Genomic DNA, 25,161 nt, shown 5'->3' with positions numbered 1-25,161 from the left:
CTATACAAGCCTACCTCAAGAAACAAGAAAAATCTCAAGTAAACGATCTAACCTGACACCTAAAGGAACTAGAGAAAGAAGAACAAACAAAACCCAAAGTTAGCAGAAGGAAAGAAATCATAAAGATCAGAGCAGAAATAAATGAAATAGAAACAAAGAAAACAATAGCAAAGATCAATAAAACTAAAAGCTGGTTCTTTGACAAGATAAACAAAATTGATAAACCATTAGCCAGACTCATCAAGAAAAAGAGGGAGAGGACTCAAATCAATAAAGTTAGAATGAAAAGGGAGAAGTTACAACAGACACCGCAGAAATACAGAGCATCCTAAGAGACTACTACAAGCAACTCTATGCCAATAAAATGGACAACCTGGAAGAAATGGACAAATTCTTTGAAAGGTATAACCTTCCAAGACTGAACCAGGAAGAAATAGAAAATATGAACAGACCAATCACAAGTAATGAAATTGGAACTGTGATTAAAAATCTTCCAACAAACAAAAGCCCAGGACCCGATGGCTTCACAGCTGAATTCTATGAAACATTTAGAGAAGAGCTAACACTCATCCTTCACAAATTCTTCCAAAAAATTGCAGAGGGAGGAAAACTCCCAAACTCATTCTATGAGGCCACCATCACCCTGATACCAAAACCAGACAAAGATACTACAAAAAAAGAAAATTACAGACCAGTATCACTGATGAATATAGATGCAAAAATCCTCAACAAAATACTAGCAAACAGAATCCAACAACACATTAAAAGGATCATACACCATGATCAAGTGGGATTTATCCCAGGGATGAAAGAATTCTTCAATATACACAAATCAAACAATGTGATACACCATATTAACAAATTGAAGAATAAAAACCATATGATCAAAAAAAAAAAACCATATTATCATCTCAATAGATGCAGAAAAAGCTTCTGACAAAATTCAACACCCATTTGTGATGAAAACTCTCCAGAAAGTGGGAATAGAGAGAACCTACCTGAACATAATAAAGGCCATATATGACAAACCCACAGCAAACATCATTCTCAATGGTGAAAAACTGAAAGCATTTCCTCTAAGATCAGGAAAAAGACATGGATGTCCACTCTCGCCACTATTATTCAACATAGTTTTGGAAGTCCTAGCCACGGCAATCAGAGAAGAAAAAGAAAGAAAAGGAATACAAATTGGAAAAGAAGAAGTAAAACTGTCAGTGTTTGCAGATGACATGATACTATACATAGAGAATCCTAAAGATGCCACCAGAAAACTGCTAGAGCTAATCAATGAATGTGGTAAAGTTGCAGGATACAAAATTAATGCACAGAAATCTCTTGCATTCCTATACACTAATGATGAAAAATCTGAAAGAGAAATTAAGGAAACACTCACATTTACCACTGCAACAAGAAGAATAAAATACCTAGGAATAAACCTACCTAGGGAGACAAAAGACCTGCATGCAGAAAACTGTAAGACACTGATGAATGTAATTAAAGATGATACCAACAGATGGAGAGATATACCATGTTCTTGGATTGGAAGAATCAATATTGTGAAAATGACTATACTCCCCAAAGCAATCTACAGATTCAGTGCAATCCCTATCAAATTACCAATGGCATTGTTTACAGAACTAGAACAAATCATCCTAAAATTTGTACGGAGACACAAAAGACCCAGAATAGCCAAAGCAGTCTTGAGGGAAAAAAACGGAGCTGGAGGAATCAGACTCCCTGACTTCAGAGTATACTACAAAGCTACAGTAATCATGACAATACGGCACTGGCACAAAAACAGAAACATAGATCAATGGAACAAGATAGAAAGCCCAGAGATAAACCCACGCACCTATGGTCAACTAATCTATGACAAAGGAGGCAAGGATATACAATGGAGAAAAGACAGTCTCTTCAATAAGTGGTGCTGGGAAAACTGGACAGCTACATGTAAAAGAATGAAATTAGAACACTCCCTAACACCATACACAAAAATAAACTCAAAATGGATTCGAGACCTAAATGTAAGACCGGACACTATAAAACTCTTAGAGGAAAACATAGGAAGAACAGTCTTTGACATAAATCACAGCAAGTTCTTTTTTGATCCACCTCCTAGAGTAATGGAAATAAAAACAAAAATAAACAAATGGGACCTCATGAAACTTAAAAGCCTTTGCACAGCAAAGGAAACCATAAACAAGACGAAAAGACAACCCTCAGAATGGGAGACAATATTTGCAAACGAATCAACAGACAAAGGATTAATCTCCAAAATATATAAACAGCTCATGCAGCTCAATATTAAAGAAAGAAACAACCCAATCTAAAAATGGGCAGATGACCTAAATAGACATTTCTCCAAAGAAGACATACAGATGGCCAAGAAGCACATGAAATACTGCTCAACATCACTAATTATTAGAGAAATGCAAATCAAAACTACAATGAGGTATCACCTCACACCAGTTAGAATGGGCATCATCAGAAAATCTACAAACAACAAATGCTGGAGAGGGTGTGGAGAAAACGGAACCCTCTTGCACTGTTGGTGGGAATGTAAATTGATACAGCCACTATGGAGAACAGTATGGAGGGTCCTTAAAAAACTAAAAATAGAATTACCATATGATCCAGCAATTCCACTACTGGGCATATACCCAGAGAAAACCATAGTTCAAAAATACACATGCACCCCAGTGTTCATTGCAGCACTATTTACAATAGCCAGGTCTTGGAAGCAACCTAAATGCCCATCGACAGACGAATGCGTAAAGAAGATGGGGTACATATATACAATGGAATATTACTCAGCCATAAAAAGGAACGAAATTGAGTCGAATTTGTAGAGACATGGATGGATCTAGAGACTGTCATACAGAATGAAGTAAGTCAGAAAGAGAAAAACAAATATCGTATATTAACGCATATATGTGGAACCTAGAAAAATGGTACAGATGAACTGGTTTGCAGGCCAGAAATTTAGACACAGATGTAGAGAACAAACGTATGGACACCAAGGGGGGAAAGCTGCAGGGGGTGGGGGTGGTGGTGTGATGAATTGGGAGATTGAGATTGACATGTATACACTGATGTGTATAAAATTGATGACTAATAAGGACCTGCTGTATAAAAAAATTAATAAAATAAAATTCAAAAATTTTTAAAAGATTAATTCAAGGATGATTGCCTAATTTTACTGGAGTCATGTGTCAATCTCTAAAGTAATCAAAGTGGTCACAAGGAATTAGGTACTCTGGCCATCCTGGGTCATCTGCCCACCCTAACTGCTTAGCATCTGTGCTTTATGCAGAAACAACATTTAAATGTAAAATGTTTGGTCATCTGAACATTTTTCCCTAGCAGTTAACATTAAATTATAATAGCTAGTCTTCTAAAGCTAAAACAAACACAATTGCAAAAAATTCAGAGCAAAATTATGAAAATATTTCTAAATTGAAACAGACTTTTTGGTGCCTGAAAGATAGAGCAAGAATAGTTGGTACTCTGCTGGGTATGGCAGGTACAATGATGAAGGAAGAATAGGTCACTACTCTTGATCAACTTCGAGTGTAATGGGAAGAGAAAGACGGTACAGAGATGATTATAATGCAGCAGGGAAACACTGCTGCAGAGGCCCGCACAGAATGCTTTTGTAATGAGGATAGAACAGTGAACTCTCCCTGAGGCCTTCTGGGAAGATTTCCTTAAAGAAAAGGTGAAGAAGAAGAGGAGTTTCTAGATAAAAGCTAAGTGGGAACAGGGAAAAGGTCTTTCAAGAGAAAAGAGTATTGTGAGCAAAGTGGCACAAGACTGCGAAAAGATCTGTCATAATAGGAAATAGCAAGCAATTCATTGAAGTTGGGCGTAGACTACATGAGGAAGAGAGGTGGACGTGGTGGGGTGCCTTATGAAATATTGATACTTTGAGGGTCAGTTAAGGAGTTTGCATTTCGTTCTACAGATTACGGAAAACCAGTCTGGGTTGATAAGTAAGGGAGGGATAAGATTAAGTGTCACAAATGATGCCAAAGGAAATAATATCATTCCCTTTTAGCTTGCGGTTATTATACTTAAAGACTTATGTTGATAAGCGTACTTTAATGAAGCAAGCAGGCTCCCAGGCTCCCGTCGAGGTAAGAGGATGCAAGCCTGCTGCGTCACCCTCACCCTCACCCAGGAGGGCATTTGCTGTTGTCTAGGGAATTATCATCTCTGAGGAGAAGAATGAAATCATTCGGGCAGGGAGCATATTTGGAGAAGGTAGTTGTACATATATCATTTTTCCAAATGTTTTAATATTATGAAAATCAGGTTTTATAGGTGAGGTGAAGATTGCCACAATCCTCAGAGGTAATTTAGGTAACTCATATGAAAAAGCAGAATCTGTATGGGTTATCCAGAGTGGAGGCAGTCCTCCAAGAACTGGGAATTCTCAAAACATTTTCTCTACTGCAGAGAAGCCCCAAGGGATGGGGGTTCAAATAGTCTTTTATGTACGTTCCTTACTTATATGCAAAAATGCGCCATGAAACTCTTATACAGTACATCCTCACAGACAAAAAGACAAAGAAGAAATAAATGTGCAGGAAGGTACAGAAGCAAAGCATTAGAATTCCATTCCCAAAGAAGGTACCAAAATCCTCCTATTCCAGTGGATTCACTGTAATAGCTGTATTATGGAATAAAGCGTCATCTTTCCTTTTTCTTCTCCATGAATAAACTACCTCATGGGAAACTTCACTGCATTTCATAGATTTAAACAGAATAAAGATGCTTGGTTTCCATACCAACCATGCCTGCTTCTCTTTTGTTTCTCATTCATTTATTTATTCATCTATTTAACCAACAAATCTTTATTGAGTACCACAAATATTTATCGTGTGTGTGGGTACTGATGGGAAAACTAGGAAGATCAAAGTAGGTCTCCTGTCTTCATAGAGCTTCATGTCTAGTGAGGGAGAGAAATACTAAATAAACACTCAAAAGTGCCATCTCTGTCATCCAGAGGCCAGCTAGGATTTCCCTGCCTACTGAGAGGTAGATGAGATTGGCTGGAACCTCCCAGATCCACATCCTGCGGGGTCAGAAGCTCTGCTCAGCACATATCCGGACCCCTCCGACTCATGGTCTCCCCTCCCGCCAGGCTTCTCCTGCTCGGTGGTGAAGGAGGCATTGTTCTGTGCCTCTTTCAAAGAAGACAACTCATCCCTTCCTCAACTTCCACTGGACACTCATTCACATAAAGCATTTGTTAAGTATGACTGACTTTAACCAAGATTTAGGGGTAGGAGGACAGTCCACAGCATGGCTGCACAGCAAACGAATGTGAAAACATTTGGATATTCATGGTTTTGAAAGTCCATTCACGGCCTGCCAATGCAGGGGACGTGCGTTCGATCCCTGGTCTGGGGAGATCCCACATGCCACGGAGCAACTAAGCCCGTGCGCCACAACTACTGAGCCTGCACTCTAGAGCCCGCAAGCCACAACTACTGAAGCCCACGCGCTCTAGGGCCCGCATGCTGCAACTACTGAGCTCGCATGCTGCAGCTACTGAAGCCCACGCGCCTAGAGCCTGTGCTCTGCAACAAGAGAAGCCACCACAATGAGAAGCCCGCACACTGCAACGGAGTAGCCCCTGCTCGCCACAACTAGAGAAAGCCCGCACACAGCAATGAAGACCCAGAGCAGCCAAAAATAAATAAATAAATAAATGTATTAAAAAAAAAAAAAAAAAAGTCCATTCAACCACTTAGTTTCTCAATACTCAGTTTCTCTTCAATACTCAGCCTTCTACCATCTCACTGGTTCCTCCTTTCTCCATTTCCTTTCTCTCCTCCCCCTGTGTTTCTCTTCCTACAACTGCTCAGAAGCAAGCAACCAACCACCACAATAACAAACACAATGAACAATAAACAAATCCCTTTATTCTCTCATGGAGCCTGACTATTTTTTTGCTTGTTTGGACTCCTGAAGACACTCATCCTCTCAGAATTACACTGTCTACTCCAGAAAGCTTATCTATGTATTATATTCAACAGGATATTTTCTACCTTAAATTTTGTTGCCATCTGTTAAGATATATATCATTAATCTAGATATATTACAAATTAGGATGCAAGCTCTCACAGAAAATTAGGAAGTACAATAGAGTGCAGTTTTAGGACTGGGGGATTAGATTTAAACTGAAGAATTAGGGAAGGAAAGCTTCTCTGAGAAAGAACGACATTTCTGAAGGCTTAGCTAGGCACAAACTGTGGGGGAAGGGCAAGTCACGCAGGGAGACATATGAAAATACACGCAGAGGTGTGGAGGGAGGAAGGAGTTTGGTGCACTGGCAAAACCAAAAAGAGGCCAGCATGGCTACACCCTAAAGAGGAAGAGGAGAAAGAAAGCGATGAAGGTGCAGAAGTAAGCAGGGGCCAGGTCCCATGGGAGCTTGTCATCCATGTGACTCCAATTTTTAAATTCCTGGCTCTTCCCTAACAAATGAAATGACTTCATGAACTGTTTTTACTAAATGTTGATTTTATTGATTTTCAAAACAGAAACAGTTGTGCCAAAGCAAACTTACATAGACACACACACACACACACACACACACACACACGTTATGTAAAGCACCTTCCCCAAGGGCCATATAATTTGGCATTATTACGAAGTCTATTCTATAGCCATATATATGATTCTGGGTCAGCCGGGTAATTAGCTGAAAATTATCTTCATATTCATTTTCCCTCCATAGGAATGTTTCCTTCAGAGAGACCCAGAATATGAACCTTTCTGTAATAGCTTTAAAAAATGTTGTCTGCCAGCAGCACATGAATTCTCTATCATCTTTCAGGATTTGTATCTGCCCAGCTGACACACGTATTTCCGCCGAAAAGCAAGTAGCTTCTTGCTCTGCTCCGTGCCTTACTATTGGCAAGGCATTGCAGGAATAGATTTAAGCTCTATTTACCACCAGGGTAAACTGCCCTTCTATAGCATTCTTGTAGAAAGGCATTTCTGGGGGGGGGGGGGGGTGGTCAGTATGTCCCCATGTATTTACAGGTACTGAAAATGACATACACACACTAGACATTGTGCCCACTCCTTACTGCCAATGTTAATCTGGCCCTTGGCACTTTACAGATCACAATAGATTCATGTATTCATGATGGTGTTCATTCTGTTATTTTCTGAAAATAAATTGTTTGCTCTCCCAATTCTACCTACCCCAAACTACCTTACTTTTCTTCTCCACTCTTTCTTTTCAACTGCCAATAGCCATGCTCTTAAGCTGTCTTTTTATTGAAAGTAATAAATTAAGGCATTCATCTTCAGTGGTTTCACCTTTGCATAAGAGTCAGCAGCTTACACACTAGCATGCTCACAGTGTTGTGTAGACAGAAATTCATTTCAGTAGTAAAAACATTCACTGACCTTAGAAAGAAAACTTTCCATTTATAGTTACTGGCTAGTCTTGCACAATTGTAACTTTCCAATACAGTATAAGACTTTAAAATTAAGATATTTTGAGGAATTTGTATCTTCTGTGGCTCTTCCTCAAAATGCAGCCATTGTTGAGACTGAGTTTGCTGGAGGTACTAAGACTACAGCTGGTCATCTTGTGAGTCAGTGCTTACGGTGGAACCTTGGCTACTGGTATCGGCAGTTTCATAGCACTTTTGGTCTTTGGCAAAGTTGATGAAAACCTGATTTTTCAAGGGAAATAAAGCCGTTAGTACTTGGTAAAACAAAGGAAGAAATAAGGTGTGTGTGTATGCACAATGGGAGAGCAAATAAGAAGAAAACTAGATTTCATAGGGGCACGCCCAAACACATAAACAAACTCTCACTAGGAGTCCTTCCTTTAGGTATTGAAATTTATCTGGGGTTTGAAAATAATATCTGTATCTGCAACCTATAAATACATTTATAATTATAATATAAATCTAAAGCTATAATTAAATATCTATAGCCACATATTTGTATCTATTTGATCTATATCAGTATCTTTCAAGTATCTTTTAACAAGGAGCCCAACCCAAGCCCTTACCAAATGTTTGTATGATGATGTTGAGAGAAATTTCACTAGTTTCAAGAGTTTCACTAGTTTCAACAGTTAATGCACTAAAATAAAATTTGTATACAGAGCTCACAACAACATTATGTTCAGTAAGCTTATTATTTAACAGGCAGACCTTTATGACTTTGTTTAAAATTCTATTAGTCATAGATTCATCCAGAAAATATTGAGAGTCTACTTTGTGCCAGACATGATACTGGTAATTGGTTACAAGTCAAAGGATAAATCTTCTGTGTTGGCAAAGCCATAATTGCCTTAACTCCCCATAAAAAATTGTCCATGAGATGCAGCATGATTCAGAGGCCTCTGTAGCCTCACTTTCAGACCCATTCCAGTGATAGGTCCAATCAAATGTTCTATATATCAGGTTGGTTGAACTGTATAAAACTAAAACAGTGCAAAGGTGATGACGGATGTTCCATGATGCCTCGAGTTATTGAATATAAATGTAATTAAGACAGATGGTGTGAATGAAACAAAAGAATCCTGCATTTACCACTTTGGTTGCCTGAATCTAGCAGATCTAAAGCTTTGGCACCAAATTCTCACTAGATAACCCCATCCTCCCCTAATCTAGGAAGCCAATCAATAGAAATGTTATTTAAGAAACCTACCAAGGGGAAAGTAAGGAAAGTGTTAACAGCTATTTGTTTTATAGATGAAAATAATTGTTGCTTTACATATACAGATAACTGATGGGTATAGATGTCGTCTAGAAGGAAAAAAATCTTCTCTTCTCCATTAAAAATAGTTAACTCTTTTCACATTTTTTCCTAACATCCCAAAATGCACTTAGAAATAAATTAAGCTAAGTTTTTCAGGTGCAAGTTTAGATACTGCTTCAATTAAAAACAAATTCAATGTCATTAAAAAGAAATAATCAGAATGTGTAATAATTAATGTGACACTGTGCACACGGATCATGGTATCCAGCTTACCTCTTCCAGAGTAGTCTGACTCACTAAGAAATTTGTGATATTTAAAGCAGTCTTGTTGGTTTCCAGCAGATCAAAAATGTTTGCTACTCCTCCTGCGGTGACCGGCACATGATACTCTAGCATGCTGAGGTGCTGATCCTGTGGGAACCAGAGGGAAAAAATGTATTTCTCAATGTCAGGTAATATTGACTTGACTAGACATAACTTGACCAAGAGCTAAGAAACGTACTGAAATTCATTCCTCTGAAAACGATGTCACAGTGTAAATAATGGGTATGTTTTGAGACCAACAGCTTTCGAAGACGAGATAAAAAGTTTTATGAATATCCAAGAGAAAACAAATTAAAAAGCTAATGAAAATTCCAAAATATTTTACATTCATGTGCACTTATAAAGACATTATAGTTTTGCCTAGGAAAAAATATTGTGGAATGGTATTGCCAATGTCAGATTACGCTTAGCTCACGTAAGTGTTTTCAGAGATAACTTTTAGAAATTTCATTTTTTTTTTTTTTTAATGTTAGAATTGTTCTAAAAGGCTAAGGATTAGCTGTTCAATTTATATCGGCTAAAGTTGCCAGATTTCAAAAGCACTGTCTATGAGAAACCTCATTCAAATAATGCTACATTCTTTCTTAACTCACTCTAAAGTTCTTTTCAGTTTATTTAGTCTGTAGTATCACCATCAATTTAGTAACCTATTCTTATTTCCTTAGAGTATCTTTAACATCTTGCTTTTCTGCATATTTCATCAATTATCATAGCTTATTTATTTTTCCTCTAAAATAACTCTCAAATGTAACCTTTCCTCTCTATTTGCACCATCAATTTTATTAACTTGATGCTCACCACTCCACATCTGAGTTATTGCAACAGCCTCTTCAGAAGCTTAGAAACCGTATACACTCATATGTTCTGGCACAAAGTAGCCAGGATAATCTTTCCTAAACACTAGTTTGGTCAGGATGGTTTTTTTTACTCCATAAACAATCCCTGTAACGTATATTGATCAGATCAAGATTGTATATTGCAGCCTGGTATTCCAGACCTGCGTTACTGGAAACCCCTCTTCTCACTCCTTTGCTCCCTGTCTAGCCCCTCTCATTGATTTGTGTTTACATCACACCTGTCACTGCAATCAGGCTATCTTATTGATATTTATTTTTACTCCCAAATTGTTGTTTGGTTATTTCCCTTTTAGAGATCTAGAAACCATCACATACTTGTAGAGAATGGTCTGCTTAGGAAGTAATCAAACTTTTATCATCACTGCACTTGTCTTGTATAGCACTAGCCCCCTGGGGAACAGACCAGGGCAAATGTAATCTCATCACTCAGTGAATAAACACAGATTTCAACCCAGAAGTTCACTGAAAGAAGAAGTACTATGACCAACGTGGTTTGTGCAAAAAAAAAAAAAAAAAAAAAAGTGTCCTTTAATTTTTAAATTTCATTTTAATTTAGATGATAGAAAATGGACTTTGATAAGAATCAGAGGTTGAGGCAAAGGTATTTTGTAGAGATAAAAGAATTGTTTTTAAAAATGAACTCTATTTTGCTCTCCAAAATCACTTCACGTTAATATGGTGCCTGACAGTTTATGAAGCATCTTTGTGGACATTTTATCATTTAGTTCTCACACCAGTCTTGTGAAGTAGATGTCAACAGTATTTGTAAAATAGGAATACGAGGCTCAGAGACTTTAAATGTCTTGCTGGAAATCACACAGGCAGAGCTGGACCTCAGCCCAAGTCTTCCAATTTCTTTTCATCATTCTACAACTGACTTCCGTTTAAAAACAATCACTTGCTATAATCATCTTATATCAATTACCTGCACATCAAAGATGTTACAATGATAACTTTTCTGTCAAGTGCATTTAAATATGTACTATGTGAGATTTATATGTATATATCTGTGTGTGTCCATCCTGTTGATATGTATATGTAAGATGAAATTAATTGAGCAATGTTTCAGGTAGTGTGGGATTTAAGAACTTGATTTCCAAGCAATTCTGCTCAAAACCTTGTGGGCTTATCTTTCAAGTGAGGAAAGCAAAGGAGATAATGTCTTCTAGCTGTGACATTCTGGAACTTTGTAATTTTTTTTTTCTTAGAAGAAATGCACTTGGTCATATGTATCTGTCATTCCTCAATTCCCTAACATATGTAACTAATAATCTAGTTAAGTATACAACCTGAAAACTAATACGATATGGTCATAAAGCCTTCGTGAGGAAGAAATAAAGGTATGTAAAAGGACTATGTTACTCTTAAGTAGCTACAAAAATATATAACTAATTTGAAGATTTTATCTGTTAATACTAAGTGTGCTTCAGAGTATCTTAAGCATCTTGAACTAACAAATATATTAAGATGAATAATAAAGCTATGGTCAGCTTGAAAATGACAAACATCCACTACGATATTAGATTATGACTATCAAAACCAGTCAATCTCTTACTTTTAAGTATGTTTTTGGAAAGTGAAGTTGCATGAACCTTGTGAGGGGCTCCATGCTCACTCTAGCATTCTTCACGTGAACCTTGACGGTAAATCCTCGTCCAAACCTAGAAAGAAGTGCAAAATACAGTATGAGTTATGTTTTGCTGAAATAGCTCCTCTGGAATTCTAGATAATGAAACAGGACCCAAGCTGACCATGATAGCCCCTTTTCCTATATAAAGACTATCATTTTGCCATAAAAGTTCAGGGCATCTTGCAAACTGGAAATAGTGTAATGCCATGACTTTTTATTTATTTCTACCACTATACAAAGTCAGATCCTTTGGACAAAAGTTGCATTAGAAAGAAAATACAAAATCTTGGCTTTCTTTGGCATCCATGAATTGGTAATTGATGTAAATTCCTGGAGCTACATACTTTCTAATTTAAAGCAGAGAATCTTTAGAGGCAAGTTATTGGAGACTCGATGTCAATTGTAAAGATTAAAATCACTGGGTTTTTAAAAATAAATAATAAATCAATATACTAGCTAACAGTTTGCACCAAAAATAGAGTTTGTAAACAAGTCACAACACACTCTCTGGGAACAACATATAAGGCCTTTTTCATCCTTTTTTCTTATCTTGGTTAATATTGTCTTATAAGAAAGCCAAGCTATTGTACAGACAAAGGTATAAAGTAATGTCATGATGTTGGAAGATTAACATGGATATGTATAAATTCATATGCACTCTGACAAACATAAAAATATTAATTTAATTTTAATTTGATAGTATGATATTTATGCACATCTCCCCAATGTATTTTTGATGAAAAGGTTTTGAATGTAGTAAAAATGTTAAATAGCTTGCTGAAAGCCTGTGCAAATGGCAAATGAACGTGTTAGATAAAAATTGATGCCTTCATGTACTTGTTAAGATCTAATTTGTTACCGAGATAACTCTTTTTATTTTTTTTTTTTTTTTGTTCGGGTTTCTCATTGCGGTGGCTTCTCTTGTTGTGGAGCTTGGGCTCTAGGAGCGCGGGCTTCAGTATTTGTGGCTCACGGGCTCTAGAGCACAGGCTCAGTAGTTGTGGCGCACGGGCTTAGCTGCTCTGCGGCATGTGGGATCTTCCCGGATGAGGGCTCGAACCCGTGTCCCCTGCACTGGCAGGCAGATTCTTAACCACTGCGCCACCAGGGAAGTCCTGTCATTTATTTTATTTTTCTGAATTTTTGAATTTTATTTATTTTTGTATAAAGCAGGTTCTTATTAGTCACCAATTTTACACACATCAGTGTATACATATCAATCCCAATCGCCCAATTCATCACACCACCACCCCCACGCCCACGTGGCTTTCCCCCCTTGATGTCCATATGCGTGTTCTCTACATCTGTGTCTCAGCTTCTGCCCTGCAAACTGGTTCATCTGTACCATTTTTCTAGGTTGCACATACATGCGTTAATATACAATATTTGTTTTTCTCTGACTTACTTCACTCTGTATGACAGTCTCTAGATCCATCCACATCTAAACAAATGACTCAATTTCGTTCCTTTTTATGGCTGAGTAATATTCCATTGTATATACGTACCACTTCTTCTTTATCCATTCGTCTGTCAATGGGCATTTAGGTTGCTTCCATGACCTGGCTATTGTAAATAGTGCTGCAATGAACACTGGGGTGCATGTGTCTTTTTGAATTGTGGTTTTCTCTGGGTATATGCCAAGTAGTGGGATTGCTGGATCATATGGTAATTCTATTTTTAGTTTTTTAAGGAACCTCCATACTGTTCTCCATAGTGGCTGTATCAATTTACATTCCCACCAACAGGGCAAGAGGCTTCCTTTTTCTCCGCACCCTCTCCAGCATTTGTTGTTTGTAGATTTTTCTGATGACGCCCATTCTAACTGGTGTGAGGTGATACTTCATTGTAGTTTTGATTTGCATTTCTCTAATAATTAGTGATGTTGAGCAGCTTTTCATGTGCTTCTTGGCCATCTGTATGTCTTCTTTGGAGAAATGTCTATTTAGGTCTTCTGCCCATTTTTAGATTGGGTTGTTTCTTTCTTTAATATTGAGCTGAATGAGCTGTTTATATATTTTGGAGATTAATCCTTTGTCAGTTGATTCGTTTGCAAATATTTTCTCCCATTCTGAGGGTTGTCTTTTTGTCTTGTTCATGGTTTCCTTTGCTGTGCAAAAGCTTTGAAGTTTCATTAGGTCCCATTTGTTTATTTTTGTTTTTATTACCATTACTCTAGGAGGTGGATCAAAAAAGATCTTGCTGTGATTTATGTCAAAGAGTGTTCTTCCTATGTTCTCCTCTAAGACTTTTATAGTGTTCGGTCTTACATTTAGGTCTCGAATCCATTTTGAGTTTATTTTTGTGTATGGTGTTAGGGAGTGTTCTAATTTCATTCTTTTACATGTAGCTGTCCAGTTTTCCCAGCACCACTTATTGAAGAGACTGTCTTTTCTCTATTGTATATCCTTGCCTCCTTTGTCATAGATTAGTTGACCATAGGTGCGTGGGTTTATCTCTGGGCTTTCTATCTGGTTCCATTGATCTATGTTTCTGTTTTTGTGCCGGTGCCGTATTGTCTTGATTACTGTAGCTTTGTAGTATAGTCTGAAGTCAGGGAGTCTGATTCCTCCAGCTCTGTTTTTTTTCCTCAAGACTGCTTTGGCTATTCTGGGTCTTTTGTGTCTTCATACAAATTTTAAGATTTTTTGCTCTAGTTCCGTAAAAAATGCCATTGGTAATTTGATAGGGATTGCATTGAATCTGTAGATTGCTTTGGGTAGTACAGTCATTTTCACAATATTGATTCTTCCAATCCAAGGACATGGTATATCTCTCCATCTGTTGGTATCATCTTTAATTTCTTTCATCAGTGTCTTATAGTTTTCTGCATGCAGGTTTTTTGTCTCCCTAGGTAGGTTTATTCATAGGTATTTTATTCTTTTTGTTGCAATGGTAAATGAGAGTGTTTCCTTAATTTCTCTTTCAGATTTTTCATCATTAGTGTACAGGAATGCAAGAGATTTCTGTGCACTAATTTTGTATCCTCCAACTTTACCAAATTCATTGATTAGCTCTAGTAGTTTTCTGGTGGCACTTTTAGGATTCTCTATGTATAGTGTCATGTCACCTGCAAACAGTGACAGTTTTACTTCTTCTTTTCCAATTTGTATTCCTTTTCTTTCTTTTTCTTCTCTGATTGCTGTGGCTAGGACTTCCAAAATTACGTTGAATAACAGTGGTGACAGGGGACATCCTTGTCTTGTTCCTGATCTTAGAGGAAACGCTTTCAGTTTTTCACCATTGAGAATGATGTTTGCTGTGGGTTTATCATATATGGTCTTTATTATGTTGAGGTAGGTTCCCTCTATGCCCACTTTCTGGAGAGTTTTTATCATAAATGGGTGTTGAATTTTGCCAAAAGCTTTTTCTGCATCTATTGAGATGATCATATGGTTTTTATTCTTCAATTTGTTAATATGGTGTATCACATTGTTTGTTTTGTGTATATTGAAGAATTCTTTCATCCCTGGGATAAATCCCACTTGATCATGGTGTATGGTCCTTTTAACGTGTTGTTGGATTCTGTTTGCTAGTATTTTGTTGAGGATTTTTGCATCTATATTCATCAGTGATACTGGTCTGTAATTTTCTTTTTTTGTAGTATCTTTGTCTGGTTTTGGTATCAGGGTGATGGTGGCCTCATGGAATGAGTTTGGGAATGTTCCTTCCTCTGCAATTTTATGCAAGAGTTTGAGAAGGATGGGTGTTAGCTCTTCTCTAAATGTTTGATAGAATTCACCTGTGAAGCCATCTGGTCCTGGACTTTTGTTTGTTGGAAGATTTTTAATCACAGTTTCAATTTCATTACTTGTGATTGGTCTGTTCATATTTTCTATTTCTTCCTGGTTCAGTCTTGGAAGATTATACCTTTCAAAGAATTTGTCCATTTCTTCCAGGTTGTCCATTTTATTGGCATAGAGTTGCTTGTAGTAGTCTCTTAGGATGCTCTGTATTTCTGCGGTGTCTGTTGTAACTTCTCCCTTTTCATTCTAACTTTATTGATTTGAGTCCTCTCCCTCTTTTTCTTGATGAGTCTGGCTAATGGTTTATCAATTTTGTTTATCTTGTCAAAGAACCAGCTTTTAGTTTTATTGATCTTTCCTGTTGTTTTCTTTGTTTCTATTTCATTTATTTCTGCTCTGATCTTTATGATTTCTTTCCTTCTGCTAACTTTGGGTTTTGTTTGTTCTTCTTTCTCTAGTTCCTTTAGGTGTCAGGTTAGATCGTTTACTTGAGATTTTTCTTGTTTCTTGAGGTAGGCTTGTATAGCTATAAACTTCCCTCTTAGAACTGCTTTTGCTGCATCCCATAGGTTTTGGATCGTCGTGTTTTCATTGTCATTTGTCACCGAGATAACTCTTTTTTTTTTTTTAATTTTATTTATTTATTTATTTATGGCTGTGTTGGGTCTTCGTTTCCGTGCGAGGGCTTTCTCTAGTTGCGGCAAGTGGGGGCTACTCTTCATCGTGGTGAGCGGGCCTCTCACTATCGCGGCCTCTTGTTGCGGAGCACAGGCTCCAGATACGCAGGCTCAGTAATTGTGGCTCACGGGCCCAGTTGCTCCGCGGCATGTGGGATCCTCCCAGACCAGGGCTCGAACCCGTGTCCCCTGCACTGGCAGGCAGATTCTCAACCACTGCGCCACCAGGGAAGTCCCAATAACTCTTGAAACTGCTTTCCGAGAGTATTTTGGTTGGGGAATAATAATAATAATAATAATGATATTATTATTATTAGCTTTTAGGCCTTCCAGGTTTTGGGGTTATTAATTAAAAAAAATTCAATCCTCAGTACTATAATTTAACTTTAAGGTGAATCAGTGATTAGTTTCTCCATTCCAGTTTTACTACTCATTGTAGGATGGGCTGCTGAGATAATCCCTGAAGGTGAGCATAGTACTGGTAGATTGATTACCCTACACCATGTGTTAAACAATACATTTGTTCCTCACCTGCTCTTAATATGCTGCAATGATCCAATACATTGGAACCTTCCATTCACCATAATGGCCAACCTGGTACAGAGAGCTTCACATTCCTCCATGCTGGAAGACAGAATCATGTCAGCATTCCGGGCACAGAAAATTGGTTTAAGTTCATGAGCATAAGCTTAACTTTTTTCATTATGGCACCTTAGAAACACTGTTTGAGTATTTGAGTTCCTTAAAACGTCCTTTCCCTTGAAGAACAAAAAAATCTTTTAACATATAAATTAAATGTCTTCACATAGGGTTTATTACTGTTTCTTCTCAAACTTGAGGCCATCTCTCTCACCTGGATTGCCCACTCTATCAAACACAGTATTTCTTTTAAGTTCTTTCAAACTTTGACTCAAGACCTACATTTCGTAAGAAATGTTTCCAGAATAATACTAAGCTGTTTTCATTACGCCTTATACTCCGTATTCAGTTGGCTTTTATGCTTTTGTGTTTATAACTAGTTAACCTGTACTTGATTATATAATTCTAATTTCATGGACGATGATAACTGGAGGAGATCTTAGGTATCACCCTGTCCACTTAATACAAAAGTTAATGGAAATTAGGGGAGTTTGGGGGAGAATGGATACATGTATATGTATGGTTGAGTCCCTTTGCTGTGCACCTGAATCTATCACAATGTTGTTAATCGGCTATACTCCAATATAAAATAAAAAGTTAAAAAAAAAGTTAATGGAAATTAAATGATTGGCTTCAGAACATATACTGTGCTAGGGCAAGGCTAGTATATAGGATGTAAACAAGTCTCTTGATTCTAAGCATACCTAGTTCTTTTTTCTACTATATGATCGTTATAACGAAAGGATGAACTTAACATAAGGCCGACCTTATAAGAAAGGCACAGAGAAAATACTTCAGTAGCTTTTTTACCTAATTGATTGGAAGGGTCTACTTCATGGAGAAGTCTTGTGAACTAGTTCTTAAAGGACTAGTAAGATTAGAATTTGGAGAGATTTTGTGAAAAGATCAACTCCAGTAGAAGGCACAGCCAAAGAAAGCGCACGTGATAGGAAAGGGCAGTGAGTGTAAACGGAACCACGAGTCATTCAGATTGACAGATAGGAGAGGGTGTCATAGGCAAAAAAGACTAGAAGTTTAGACGGGGCCAGATAGTAAAAGGCCTTGCATACTAAGCCGAAAAATGCTGAATTTTATGTGATAGGCAATAGGGAGGCATAGTTGAATTAAGAGGGCTGTAAGTTATCGGAAATTTGTTTTTTAAATGATTGCTTAGGCCCTGTCCCACCACAGGAGCTGGAGTCTCACCATGAATCCTTCCGGACTTGCTCCTTTGACTGTGAACATAAAATACTTTAATCCAATTGCGGAATTCACTATCAGTATATATTACACGGGATTACCTTTCCCGTCTCTCATCCTAACATCGTGTCATCTGACTCTCAGTTTACCTGTGAGAAGTGAGGATGACAGAACATTTATTCTGTACTTCTTCTGAAATGATCTTCCAGAGGTGCCGTTTTGATTTAGGATCCATCCCAGAGCTTGGCTCATCCTTAATAGAAAGTTACAAGAAGAATTTATCAAATTAATTAAATTTTGATGAGGTTCTTTACATGAATCATTGCATCTCACTTGCCTAGAACAGAAATCACTTTTCCAGGTCACGTGGCTAACTTGTTTTATACTTAATAGGCTTCTTTCTGCTGCTGTCAAAAAGCTCAAAATTAATCATTTAAAATTGTCAATCTGTGTTAAAAAGTGTCTCAGTGAAGTTGTACTCTTACTTTACACTTGTCTCTCATATTTCTTTGGAAAAAATTCTGCTTCAATTACTGACAAAGCAAGAATTTTTACATTTAATACCATATTGTCACATATATATTTGAAGCTACATCAGCAAGACTGCTACCTTGCTCCTGATGGCAGAATTGTGGCTGTGAGTGAGAGATAATATGTTATGTGAAGCACAGAGAATTCAATTTGATTTGTTTTTGTTAATATGATTGAGGTGTATTTTCAGTTTTATGTTATTAATTGAAATTTAATACTCCTTGGGGAAATAAAAGTAAGATTTGCAGGAATTGCCAAATAGAAAGATATAATAAATTACATTTTAAAGTAAACGATGTTTAGAAAAATTATTCAGACATAAAATTAGAAATGCAGCAATGAAAAACCTAAACAAGCAACAATAAATCCTGACAGATGATTAAAAAACCAAATTATAGGTCAAGATTAGGTAAAAATTAAAAACATATGTCTGAAATGGAAAGTATATACATAGGATCATCAGAGGTTTATTTTTATAGCAAGGGGTTAAATTTAAATTTAAAGAAAGAAATGAGTGTTAATTTGGGGAAACAGTAAAGGTTACATTGTCACTGTTCCTATTTTTGAAGACAATGGCATCACAGTAAATATATATAAAAGAAAATACGGTATCTTTCTCTCATAGCCTGATTTCAGTTCAGCTCATTAATACATAATATTTGCATACAGCTTTTAACATTGTAAAGTACTTTACATCTATTATCTCACAGGGGTGCCTAAAGATTGTTTTCTTCAATTTAAGGGACACTTATACAATAGAATTCCATTATGAGCATCGACTGGCAGGGATATAATGCATTATAAGCTTCCGGTATTATAGAGAGATGGGTTGTGCATTACTCTAACTGAGCAGTTTAAATGATTTGATCCTCCATAATACTTAATCTCTGGAATAATGTGATGATTTATAACCGGTGATTTTATTGCATACAGTTAAGCCTCTTCTGGAGTTTGGAAGTCCTTGAATGGAGGGGATCTTCCAAAATAAGGGCAAGCTTATTTCTCTGAAATAAACACTTTTCACAGTGTTTGGCCTGGGGAGCAGAATGCTATGTCACTCCTAGTGTAATTTATATTTCCAGGTGATCAATTTAATTTTTCAGCTCTTAATCAAAATATAAACGTGACATGTATTTCTTGCCTCCAAAAAATTCAGATAAAGTAGAACGGCATATTGTCAAGATTGCATCTCAAGCTAGGTAACTCGTATTTTTAAGCAACAAGGAAATAACATTTTAGCACAGCATGTTGTCCTCAAATGTGTATTTCCTTTTTGGTAGAAGTTGGAAAATGTGTTAGTTCACCTGATCAGTTACTAATAGAACTGATTTCTTCAATAACTGGGAATCAAATTCTGTCATAATTTTACTGACTCATTTGAATATCCTGACTTTGTTTCAGCTACTTCCGATTCCCATATTTCCTCTGAAACCGACTGAGCCATAGCTTCAGACAAAAACATTTCCGAGGGCATATTTTTGTGGCAACAAATTATCTGATATAAATTCCCTTAGTGAGACAATATATGTAAAGTGTTCTACAAAATAAGTAGCATATAGTGAGACCTCAGTAAATGTTTATTGCAATAATGATAATGAACTGTTACACATACTATTGGATACGTGGTTCTAATTAGGTAGTAGCCTTTTTCACAATGATTCTCTTACCAGCAACAGTATGGAAGGTTTCCCTATCAAGGCCAGTGCAGTGGATAATTTTCTTTTTGTGCCATAACTACACATTGAGGTAGTTTTGTCCTTGTAGGGCATCAGGTAAAGCCTCCTAAGGAGTTTATGAACAGTCTGTGGGTGGAAAAGAGGACTTAAGTTGATTCTCCCTTGCCAAAACCCTTAAAGCATTAAACGGGAAAAAAGCTACTTGTGAAAAGAAAGTTTTATAATGAAGAAATACATTCCTGAAAAAATTAAAACATTTAAATTCAACATAAATTTTAGTTTATTTTCAAAGGTCCACTTAAAAATTAATAGTTCAGGGACTTCCCTGGTGGCGCAGTGGTTAAGAATCTTCCTGCCAATGCAGGGGAAATGGGTTCGAGCCCTGGTCTGGGAAGATCCCACATGCCGCAGAGCAACTAAGCCTGTGCGCCACAACTACTGAGCCTGCGCTCTAGGGCCCGCGCACCACAACTACTGATCCCAGGTGCTGCAACTACCGAAGCCTGTGTGCCTAGAGCCCATGCTCCACAACAAGAGAAGCCACCGCAATGAGAAGCCTGTGCACCGCAACGAAGAATAGCCCCTGCTCAACGTAACTAGAGAAAGCCTGCACGCAGCAAAGAAGACTCAATGCAGCCAAAAAAAAAAAAAAAAAAAGAAATATAAAAAATCAAATTGGAGGCTATTCTATTTTACTTGGGCATTTTGTAGGTAATTCCATGTTTCAGTACTTACCTGAACACTAAAGGATATACAGGCATCACCAAACATGGCTCAACCCAGAGCCTAAGGCAAATGTCATTCTTTATTTGATAGTTTTTAAAAGACAACTGAACAAACATGGGCCAAGATGTTTCTAAAGTCGAGTTCATAGGTTCATTTATGATATACACAATCAAGCTAATTATCACTGTCAGGAGAAAAATGTCATAATTTTCCAGATGTCAACTTGGTCTCGAGGGTGGGTGTGTGGGAAGCAGAAATAATAACGGTTTTCAAATGAACTAGTTTTTCACACTTATACTCACTTCTTTAATGTCTTTTTCTGGAATACCATGTATCCTAGCATAGAAATACAAATGTTCTTCCACGGTTACCAGGTCATCCAAAGCATCTTCCTGAGGACAGTAGCCAATTAATGAGCTGTGAGAGTCAACGTGAGTCAGAGACCTGAATTGAAAGAATCAAAAACACAAATGACTTTGAGAAGATGTTTCCCTCTTAGTCCTCAGATGTTGGGAAGGTAGCTCTATTTGGGTCATGGTGATGGGTGAGTCTGGTAAAAAGAGGTAAAAACAATCCCACCATCACAGTCATACTTAAAGGTTTAAAAATTTCCACTCGAGTAGCTTTTTTTCCTCTAAGGATTTAATAATAAAAGCACAAAATAACATAAAGAGTTCATTTTAATTATTTTTCTCATTTAATTATGTTGTGTTCAGTAATTTGAAGCATTTGTTTTCATACCCAATCTTATTTCTGATCAGAATGTTTCCGCTTGTAGGAATTATGTCTCCAGTCAGCATCTTGAAGATGGTGGTCTTTCCTGCTCCATTCACCCCAAGAAGGCCAAAGCACTGGTTTGAGGGAGAAAAAAAAAAAAGATGTAAACTTTAATTCAAACCAAAGACATGGTACTATTATATCTCTTTTCTTCTTCTCCTTGGGTGAAATAAATTACCAAGAAAAATAAATCACTCGAATTACTCATGGATATTGCAGTGCTTTGTTGGCACTGGATAAAACTTTCTCTTTTAAAACAATTAGGTACTTAAGTATCTTTTTTCCTTTAATCATCTGAACGTTTTACATATACATAGGACTTGTTTTACATACTATATTATAGCACACCTCTGTGTGACATGATAGAATACCCAAGTCAGATATGCTAACCTGACAAAGTAATTATATTTATAGATTTCAAATTATTCACACAAAATCACAACTTTACTGAGTAAGCTACTGAAGCAATAATCTCTTTATGTGGTAGAGTAAACCTGATGCATTTAGTTTGCAGCCAGGCTCGGCAAAAAGGGAAATGTCCACATTCTTCTCCTCCTTTCAAAGCTGCCTTACTATTGCTTCTATGAAAACAGCAAGAATATGAATATGAATGCAGTTCTAGTACCTCACTTCCGACAACTGATTTCTTTATGCTGTCTTTTGCAGAGCCCTGGAAACTAAGAGTTGAAAAGAGCACCCTGCATAGACTTCTTGACTGGAAGTCCACTCAGGGAGGATAGTAACTTGGGAGGGGGCTCAGGACTGGGTGTGTGGTGAGTCCTCCCTGCCAAAACGAAGACTTACGGGGTAAGTAACACATAGACACATGTAAGTTACATACATAGAATCCATCAAAATATTCAGAGGTTGACTTTCATATTTCTAGAAAAAAATCAAGGAAAGATAAAGATTTTTGCCATTTACCATGTCAATACAAAGGATAGCTAGAAACAAAACACTGTTCCTTACCTCCCCAGCAGGTATCCCAATGCTGATGTTGTTTACAGCTATAATCTTTTTGTGGATAAGGTGGTAGGTCTTTGTAAGACGATGGAGTTGGACCAGGTCATATTCATTCACACCATTCTCAACTCTAAACCTCTCAGCCCACACATCTTCATCTTCAACTATTGTCTCAATGACAGGTGAAGAATGAAATTTTTTGAAGAAGAGTCTAAAAAATGGGCCCAATGATTCTGCATCAATGACTTTGAAATGGTACCACTCAGTTTTGACATATTTTAATAAGTTCTCACTTCATTAAACGTGGGCTATCACATACTAGGTTTCTTTTAAATTTTTTATGCATTATGGTACTCAAATAACTTAAAAATTAGTATGGATGCTCTTTACAATATTTGTTATAATATTTGGGAAGCAGCTTTTGCTTTCCATGACTTAAATGCTTACAGATCCACTATTAAAAGTCAGAATTTTAATTTCAGTAACTAAGGAAATCAGTTTGGGTTTGAAAGTTACTGCCTAACAGAGAGACTAAAGTCATTAGTAAGACTCAACACTTTACAAGCCCATGATCAATGATCACCTTTTTTAAATCCTCTCTATTTCTTCTTTTGTCATCACGATATGAATGTTATTCTACAGTCTTTTTACTGTGAATGTCTTACCTAGGATCTAGCCAATATATTAAGGTTATCAGTCCTGAAAACTCACGAAATCTCAAACCCACTTCAGTACCTTGCCTAATGAATACCAAAGCAAACCAAACCAACAAATCAATTCAGGTCTTCCTCCCAATGTCCCGTTTCTTTTAATGATACCCCCCAAGATTCCAATTGTGATGTTTTCTTTGAAAACATCCCCATTCCAAAATCCACTCATGCAGTCAGACTCCTAGCACTGGAAATGCATTATAACAGCCAGTCATCTATCATTTTCTGTCTTTTTCTATTACCATCACAGGCTTTCATTTTTTTTTTTTCACACAGATTTATCCAAGAACCTCAAACTGGTCCAGCGTCTCTGACTCTTCCCTTACAGTATGCACTGTCTCCACAAAAATCACAGCTCCTAAAGCACCATTTGATCCTGTTGGTGTCTTTTCAAAAACCTTTAATGTGCTACTATTTGTTTCTTGAATAAAGTCCAAGCTATCGCTTTTTAACCAATCAGTAGACTCCATAATTTTCCAACCCCATGCTTTAGCTCCTACTCTTTCATTACATCTAGTCTATGCTCTAGTCAAATTGTATTACTCATTTCTCAAATATGCCTCAAGATTTTTCTATCTTTGCTCTTGTCTTTCCTTTCATTATTATTAACTTAAATCTTATTTTTCAATAGGTGATACATGCACTTCATGTATTAAAATTAAAATGGTACTGAAGGATATTTAGTGAAAAGTTAAGTCTCCTTCAACCATATACAGTTTTTTAACAGAGGCGCTCATAATTAGAAATAATCTATGCATATGCATGCATGAGTAATATATATTCCTTTTTTAAAACTCAAATTGTAATATACTTCACTTATAGTTCTGAACTTGCATTTCTCACTTAATAAATATTAGAAGTAATCCCAAACATTACATAGTGAACTGCATCATTCTTTCTAATGGCTGCATAGTGTTTCATTGATAAATTATACATATAATTCATTTAACCAGCTCCCAAATGAAGGACATTTAGGTTGTTTTCATTCTTCTGCTATTAGGAATTCTTTTGCTATGATGAGTAACTTTATACATACACAATTCTGCATATGTGTTAGCATATCTATTGGAAAAATTCCTAGAAGTAGAATTGTTGGGTCAATGGTATGTGTATTTTTATTTATGATTTTGTCCTCACTTTACTCAATCTTCTTTTCCCAAATCCATTGCTAATATTCTACATACTCAATTCTCTTTCCCCACTTCTACTTTCTATCCTTCCAAACACAACTCAAAGACTACATCTTTTGTTTATGTACATATTTTCTCTCTACCACTGAATCTTGATCTCTTGGAGGCTAACAGTTGTGCTTATTTAATTTTACTCCCTCACTTTACAATACCTGCAGAGCCACAGTAAAGTCTGATAACTATTTACTGAATTAAGTAGATTGTGAATTATGTTACAATTTTTAAAAGTTTTTTGAGCAAAACATTTCCATATTACTAATTAAGAAGCTTAGACTACTGACCCCTCCCTGAATATTTTGAATTGAGTTTTGTCATGGATGTCAAACACTGTTTTCATTGTATTTACCTGAGTTTATTCATTAGCCACTCATTGATCAAAAGTCGCAAGAAAAAGAACATGGTTCCTTGAGAAACCAAAGCCACAAACATTGCACCTAGTTTATCCATCTCAAAGGTTTCACTTGGATATTCCACTCCATATGCTTTTAAGAAGTCTAGGACTGACTGTTGTTGAGAAAGTTCAATCAAACCATAGCCAAAACAGAACTGCGGGAAAATCAGGAAAATGCGCTTGAGGGTTTCAGAAATAAGTTCTAAAGTCTGAAATAAAAGAAATAAAAATAAAGCTCAGTGTTAGCCTTCCAACAAATTGACATAAAATTGAAACTAGATGTAGATAAATATTGAAACCTGAGAAGCTTATCTAGATTGGCAATTGTTTCACATGCATACTGAATTTACATATAAACATTTACTATAAGCAAATGGTGGAGATTTAT

The 25,161-nt window shown here is 36.8% G+C and overlaps 1 protein-coding gene across 1 annotated transcript in view; it reads right to left on the bottom strand.

Annotated features, from left to right (window-relative positions):
* Window positions 1-7,598: 7,598 nt before the first annotated feature.
* The window catches only part of ABCA12 (ATP binding cassette subfamily A member 12), a 181,308-nt gene continuing 163,745 nt past the window's right edge, over window positions 7,599-25,161 (bottom strand). Inside the window, exons 44-53 of the mRNA XM_068543786.1 lie at window positions 24,729-24,982; window positions 22,489-22,693; window positions 21,484-21,593; window positions 21,045-21,186; window positions 20,008-20,142; window positions 17,959-18,062; window positions 16,502-16,594; window positions 11,476-11,581; window positions 9,013-9,150; window positions 7,599-7,700 (exon numbers count right to left, since the gene is read on the bottom strand). Coding sequence (XP_068399887.1) covers window positions 7,599-7,700; window positions 9,013-9,150; window positions 11,476-11,581; window positions 16,502-16,594; window positions 17,959-18,062; window positions 20,008-20,142; window positions 21,045-21,186; window positions 21,484-21,593; window positions 22,489-22,693; window positions 24,729-24,982 — 1,389 coding nt within the window. The remainder of the gene's footprint in view (window positions 7,701-9,012; window positions 9,151-11,475; window positions 11,582-16,501; window positions 16,595-17,958; window positions 18,063-20,007; window positions 20,143-21,044; window positions 21,187-21,483; window positions 21,594-22,488; window positions 22,694-24,728; window positions 24,983-25,161) is intronic.

Source organism: Eschrichtius robustus, chromosome 5 (assembly GCF_028021215.1).
Source record: "Eschrichtius robustus isolate mEscRob2 chromosome 5, mEscRob2.pri, whole genome shotgun sequence".
NCBI classification, from domain to species: domain Eukaryota; kingdom Metazoa; phylum Chordata; class Mammalia; order Artiodactyla; family Eschrichtiidae; genus Eschrichtius; species Eschrichtius robustus.
Note: the sequence above shows the minus strand (reverse complement) of the source record. Positions and strands in the feature narration are given on the sequence as shown.